At 39.5% G+C, this 6,839-nt stretch overlaps 1 protein-coding gene across 1 annotated transcript in view; it reads right to left on the reverse strand.

Moving 5' to 3' along the window:
• The window catches only part of CLCN4 (chloride voltage-gated channel 4), a 34,335-nt gene extending 27,712 nt beyond the window's left edge, over window positions 1-6,623 (reverse strand). The window contains 1 exon segment of the mRNA XM_029241196.1: window positions 6,613-6,623. Within this exon segment, the coding sequence (XP_029097029.1) occupies window positions 6,613-6,623 (11 nt within the window).
• Window positions 6,624-6,839: the final 216 nt, after the last annotated feature.

Raw genomic sequence — 6,839 nt, forward strand, 5'->3', positions numbered from 1 at the left:
GTTTTGATTTGCATTTCTCTAATGATTAATGATGTTGAGCATTCTTTCATGTGTTTGTTGGCATTCTGTATATCTTCTTTGGAGAAATGTCTATTTAGGTCTTCTGCCCATTTTTGGATTGGGTTGTTTGTTTTTTTGTTATTGAGCTGCATGTGCTGCTTATAAATTTTGGAGATGAATCCTTTGTCAGTTGCTTCATTTGCAAATATTTTCTCCCATTCTGAGGGTTGTCTTTTGGTCTTGTTTATGGTTTCCTTTGCTGTGCAAAAGCTTTGAAGTTTCATTAGGTCCCATTCGTTTATTTTTGTTTTTATTTCCATTTCTCTAGGAGGTGGGTCAAAAAGGATCTTGCTGTGATTTATGTCATAGAGTGTTCTTCCTATGTTTTCCTCTAGGAGTTGGAGAGTGGCCTTACATTTAGGTCTTTAATCCATTTTGGGGTTTTTTTTTGTGTATGGTGTTAGTGAGTGATCTATTCTCATAGTTTTACATGTACCTATCCAGTTTTCCCATCACCACATATTGAAGAGGCTGTCCTTTCTCCACTGTACACTCCTGCCTCTTTAATCAAAGATAAGGCGACCATATGTGTGTGGGTTAATCTCTGGGCTTTCTATCCTGTTCCATTGATCTATCTTTCTGTTTTTGTGCCAGTACCATACTGCCTTGATTACTGTAGCTCTGTAGTATAATCTGAAGTCAGGAAACCTGATCCTCTGACTCCATTTTTTGTTCTCAAGGTTGCTTTTCCTATTCGGGGTCTTTTGTGTTTCCATACAATTTGTGAATTTTCTTGTTCTATTTCTGTGAAAATGGCCAGTGGTAGTTTGATAGGGATTGCATTGAATCTATAGATTGCTTTGGGTAGTAGAGTCATTTTCACAATGTTGATTCTTCCAATCCAAGAACATGGTATATCTCTCCATCTATTTATATCATCTTTAATTTCTTTCATCAGTGTCTTATAATTTTCTGCATGCAAGTCTTTGTCTTTTTAGGTAGGTTTATTCCTAGATATTTTATTCTTTTTGTTGCAATGGTAAATGGGAGTGTTTTCTTGATTTCACTTTCAGATTTTTCATCATTAGTGTATAGGGATGCTAGAGATTTCCGTGCATTAATTTTGTATCCTGCTACTTTACCAAATTCATTGATTAGCTCTAGTAGTTTTCTGGTAACTTCTTTAGGATTGTCTATGAATAGTATCATGTCATCTGCAAACAGTGACAGTTTTACTTCTCCTTTTCTGATTTGGATTCCTTTTATTTCCTTTTCTTCTCTGATTGCTGTGGCTAAAACTTCCAAAATTATGTTGAATAAGAGTGGTGAGAGTGGGCAACACTGTCTTGTTCCTGATCTCAGTGGAAATGCTTTCAGTTTTTCACCATTGAGGACGATGTTAGCTGTGGGTTTGGCCTTTATTATGTTGAGGAAATTTCCCTCTATGCCTACTTTCTGCAGGGTTTTCATCATAAAGGGTGTTGAATTTTGTCGAAAGCTTTCTCTGCAGCTATTGAGATGATCATATGGTTTTTCTCCTTCAATTTGTTAATATGGTTTATCACATTGATTGATTTGCATATATTGAAGAATCCTTGCATTCCTAGAATAAACCCCATTTGATCATGGTGTATGACCTTTTAATGTGCTGTTGGATTATGTTTGCTAGTATTTTGTTGAGGATTTTGCATCTATGTTCATCAGTGAAATTGGCCTGTATTTTCTTTCTTTGTGACATCCTTGTCTGGTTTTGGTATCAAGTTGATGGTGGCCTCATAGAATGAATTTGGGAGTGTTCCTCTCTCTGCTATATTTTGGCAGAGTTTGAGAAGGATAGGTGTTAACTCTTCTCTAAATGTTTCATAGAATTCACCTGTGAAGCCATCTGGTCCTGGGCTTTTGTTTCTTGGAAGATTTTTAATCACAGTTTCAATTTTAGGGCTTGTGATTTGTATGTTCATATTTTCTATTTCTTCCTGATTCAGTCTTGGCAGGTTGTGCATTTCTAAATATTTGTCCATTTCTTCCAGGTTGTCCATTTTATTGGCATAGAGTTGCTTGTAGTAATCTCTCATGATCTTTTGTATTTGTGCAGTGTCAGTTGTTACTTCTCCTTTTTTATTTCTAATTGTATTGATTTGAGTCTTCCTTTATTTCATGATGAGTCATGCTAATGGTTTTTCAACTTTATTTATCTTGTCAAAGAACCAGCTTTTAGTTTTATTTATCTTTGCTATCATTTCCTTCATTTCTTTTTCATTTATATCTGAACTGATTTTTATGATTTCTTTCCTTCTGCTTATTTTAGGGTTTTTTTTTTTTTGCTCTTCTTTCTCTAATTGCTTTAGGTGCAAGGTTAGGTTGTTTATTTGAGATGTTTCCTGTTTCTTAAGGTAGGATTGTATTGCTATAAAATTCCCTCTTAGTACTGCTTTTGCTGCATCCCATACGTTTTGGGTTGTCGTGTCTTCCGTGTCATTTGTTTCTAAGTAATTTTTGATTTTATCTTTGATTTCTTCAGTGATCACTTCGTTATTAAGTAGTGTATTGGTTAGCCTCCATGTGTTTGTATTTTTTACAGATCTTTTCCTGTAATTGATATCTAGTCTCATAGAGTTGTGGTTGGAAATGGTATGTGATACAATTTCAATTTTCTTAAATTTAGCAAGGTTTGACTTATGACCCAAGATATGATCTATCCTGGAGAATGTTCCATGAGCACTTGAGAAAAATTTGTATTCTGTTGTTTTTGGATGGAATGTCCTGCAAATATCAATTAAGTCTATTTTGTTTAATGTATGATTTAAAGCTTGTGTTTCCTTATCTGTTTTCATTTTGAATGATCTGTCCATTGGTAAAAGTGGGGTGTTAAAGTCCCCTACTATGAATGTTTTACTTTTGATTTCCCCTTTTATGGTTGTTAGTATTTGCCTTATGTATTGAGGTGCTCCTATGTTGGGTGCATAAATATTTACAATTGTTATACCTTCTTCTGGATCTATCCCTTGATCATGATGTAGTGTCCTTCTTTATCTCTTCTAATAGTCTTTATTTTAGAGTCTATTTTGTCTGATATGAGAATTGCTACTCCAGCTTTCTTTTGATTTCTATTTGCATGGACCATCTTTTTCTATCCCCTTACTTTCAGTCTGTATGTGTCTCTAGGTCTGAAGTGGGTCTGTTGTAGACAGCATATATATGGGTCTTGTTTTTGTACCCATTCATCCAATCTGTGTCTATTGGTGGGAGAATTTAGTCCACTTACATTTAAAGTAATTATCGATATGTATGTTCCTATTCCCATTTTCTTAATTGTTTTGTGTTCGGTATTTTAGGTCTTTTCCTTTTCTTGTGTTTCTTGCCTAGAAAAGTTCCTTTAGCATTTGTTGTAAAGCTGGTTTGGTGGTGTTGAATTCTCTTAGCTTTTGCTTGTCTTTAAATGTTTTAATTTCTCCATCAAATCTGAATGAGATCCTTGCTGGATAGAGTAATCTTGTTTGTAGGTTTTTCTCCTTCAACACTTTAAATATGTCCTGCCAGTCCCTTCTGGCTTGCAGTGTTTCTGCTGAAAGATCAGCTGTTAACCTTAGGGGGATTCCCTTGTGTATTATTTGTTGTTTTTCCCTTGCTGCTTTTAGTATGTTTTCTTTGTATTTAATGTTTGATAGTTTGAATAATATGTGTCTTGGTGTGTTTCTCCTTGGATTTATCCTGTATGGGACTCTCTGTGCTTCCTGGACCTGATTAACTATTTCCTTTCCCATATTGGGAAAGTTTTCAACTATAATCTCTTCAAATACTTCCTCAGTCCCTTTCTTTTTCTCTTCTTCTTCTGGAACCCCTATAATTCGAATGTTGGCGCATGTAATGTTGTCCCAGAGGTCTCCGAGACTGTCCTCAGTTCTTTTAATTCTTTTTTCTTTATTCTGTTCTACAGTAGTTCTTTCCACTATTTTATTTTCCAGGTCACTTATCCGTTCTTCTGCCTCAGTTATTCTGGTATTGATCCCATCTAGAGTATTGTTAATTTCCTTTATTGTGTTGTTCATCTTTGTTTGTTTCATCTTTAGTTCTTCTAGGTCCTTTTGAAATGTTTCTTGCATTTTGTCTATTCTATTTCCAAGATTTTGGATCATCTTTACTATCATTATTCTGAATTCTTTTTCAGGTAAACGACCTATTTCCTCTTCATTTGTTAGGTCTGGTGGGTTTTTATCTTGCTCCTTCATCTGCTGTGTGTTTTTCTGTCTTCTCATTTTGCTTATCTTACTGTGTTTGGCATCTCTTTTTTGCAGGCTACAGGTTTGGAGTTCCCATTGTGTAGTCTTCCTGGTGGAGGGGACTATTGCCTATGTTTTGGTGGATGAGGCTGGATCTTGTCTTTCTGGGGCAGGTCCATGTTTGGTGGTGTGTTTGGGGTGTCTGTGGGATTATTATGATTTTAGGTAGCCTCTCTGCTAATTGGTGGGGTTGTGTTCCTGTCTTGCTAGTTGTTTGGCATAGGGTGTCCAGCACTGTAGCTTGCTGGTCATTGAGTGAAGCTGGGTGCTGGTGTTGAGATGGAGATCTCTGGGAGATTTTCACCATTTGATATTATGTGGAGCTGGGAGGTGTCTTGTGGACCAGTGTCCTGAAGTTGGCTCTCCCACCTCAGAGGCACAGCACTGACTCCTTGCTGGAGCACCAAAAGCCTTTCACCCACACGGCTCAGAATAAAAGGGAGAAAAATTAGAAAGAAAGAATTAGTAGAAGAAGACAGAAAGAAAGAAAGAAAGAAAGAAAGGAAGAAAGAAAGAAAGAAGGAAATGAAGGAGGGACAGAGGGAGGCAGTGAGGGAGGGAGGGAGGGAGGAATGAAGGAAGAAAGGAAGGAGGGAAGGAAGGAAAAAAGAAAGAAAAAGAAGATAAAGTAACATAAAATAAAGTAAGATAAAATATAATAAAGTTATTAAAATAAAAAATAATTATTAAGAAAAAAAAATTTTTAAAGCAAAAACGGATGGCTAGAACCCGAGGACAAATGTTGGAAGCAAAGCTATACAGACAAAATCTAATACAGAAGCATACATATACACACTCACAAAAATAGGAAAGGTGGGAAAAATGATAAATCTTGCTCTCTAAGTCCACCTCCTCAATTTGGGATGATTCATTGTCTAAAGGAGGGAAGGAAGGAAAGAAAGAAAGAAAGAAAGAAAGAAAGAAAGAAAGAAAGAAAGAAAGAAAGAAAGAAGATAAAGTAAAATAAAATAAAGTTATTAACATAAAAATAATTATTAAGAAAAAATGTTTTAAACAAAAATCGGACAGATAGAACCCTAGGACAAATGGTGGAAGCAAAGCTATACAGACAAAATCTCACACAGAAGAATACACATACACACTCACAAAAAGAGGGAAGGGGAAAACATCATAAATCTTGTTCTCAAAGTCCACCTCTTCAATTTGGGATGATTCGTTGTCTATTCATGTATTCCACAGATGCAGGGTACATCAAGTTGATTGTGGAGTTTTAATCTGCTGCTCCTGAGGCTGCTGGGAGAGATTTCCCTTTCTCTTCTTTGTTCTCACAGCTCACAGGGTCTCAGCTTTGGATTTGGCCCCGCCTCTGCATGTAGGTCGCTGGAGGGCATCTGTTCTTCGCTCAGACAGGACGGGGTTAAAGGAGCAGCTGCGTCGGGGACTCTGGCTCACTCCGGCCAGAGGGAAGGAGGAACACGGAGTGCGGGGTGAGCCTGTGGCAGCAGAGGCCAGCGTAACATTGCACCAGCCTGAGGCTCGCCGTGCGTTCTCCTGGGGAAGTTGTCCCTGGATCCCAGGACCCTGGCAGTGGAGGGCTGCACAGACTCCCTGGATGGGGGGTGTGGGTAGTGACCTGTGCTCGCACACAGGGATTTTGGTGGTGGCAGTAGCAGCCTTAGCGTCTCATGCCCGTCTCTGGGGTCTGTGCCTTTAGCTGCATCTCGCACCCGTCTCTGGAGGTCCTTTAGGCAGCGCTCTGAATCCCCTCTCCTCGCGCACCAGGAAACAAAGTGGGAAGAAAAAGTCTCTTGCCTCTTCGGCAGGTCCAGACATTTTCTGGTCTCCCTCCCGGCTTGCCGTGGCACACTAACCCCCTTCAGGCTGTGTTCATGCTGCCAACCCCAGTCCTCTCCCTGTGCTCTGACCGAAGCCTGAGCCTCAGCTCCCAGTCCCGCCCGCCCCGGTGGGTGAGCAGACAAGCCTCTCCGGCTGGTGAGTGCCGGTCGGCACCAATCCTCTGTGCGGGAATCTCCCCACTTTGCCCTCCGCAGCCCTGTTGCTTCGCTCACCTCCGCGCCTTCGAAGCTTCCCCACTGCACCACCCACAGTCTCCGCCCGCGAAGGGACTTCTAGTGTGTGGAAACCTTTCCTCCTTCACAGCTCCCTCCCACTGGTGCAGGTCCCGTCCCTATTCTTTTGTCTCTGTTTATTCTTTTTTGTTTTGCCCTACCCAGGTACGTGGGGACTTTCTTGCCTTTTGGGAGGTCTGAGTCCTTCTGCCAACGTTCAGTAGGTATTCTGCAGGAGTTGTTCCACATGTAGATGTATTTCTGGTGTATCTGTGGGGAGGAAGGTGATCTCCACGTCTTACTCTTCCGCCATCTTCCGCTCGTCCTCAGATCTATTTTAAATAAGGACAAACATTCACAGCAACTCCTGTAATGTCCACCTTCCAATGTTTTTATAGTCAAGCAAAACTGGCTGCAATACTGTGTGTATTTGAAGTCTGTATTTCCTCCTATTATTGCCATTATATACTGGGAAATGCTACTGGGGAAGGAAGGATAGAATCAGAGAAATGATACATGCAACTGCTGT

The sequence above is a fragment of the Monodon monoceros genome, unplaced genomic scaffold (genome assembly GCF_005190385.1).
Source record: "Monodon monoceros isolate NGI ecotype Baffin Bay Population unplaced genomic scaffold, NGI_Narwhal_1 Super_Scaffold_22, whole genome shotgun sequence".
NCBI lineage: Eukaryota > Metazoa > Chordata > Mammalia > Artiodactyla > Monodontidae > Monodon > Monodon monoceros.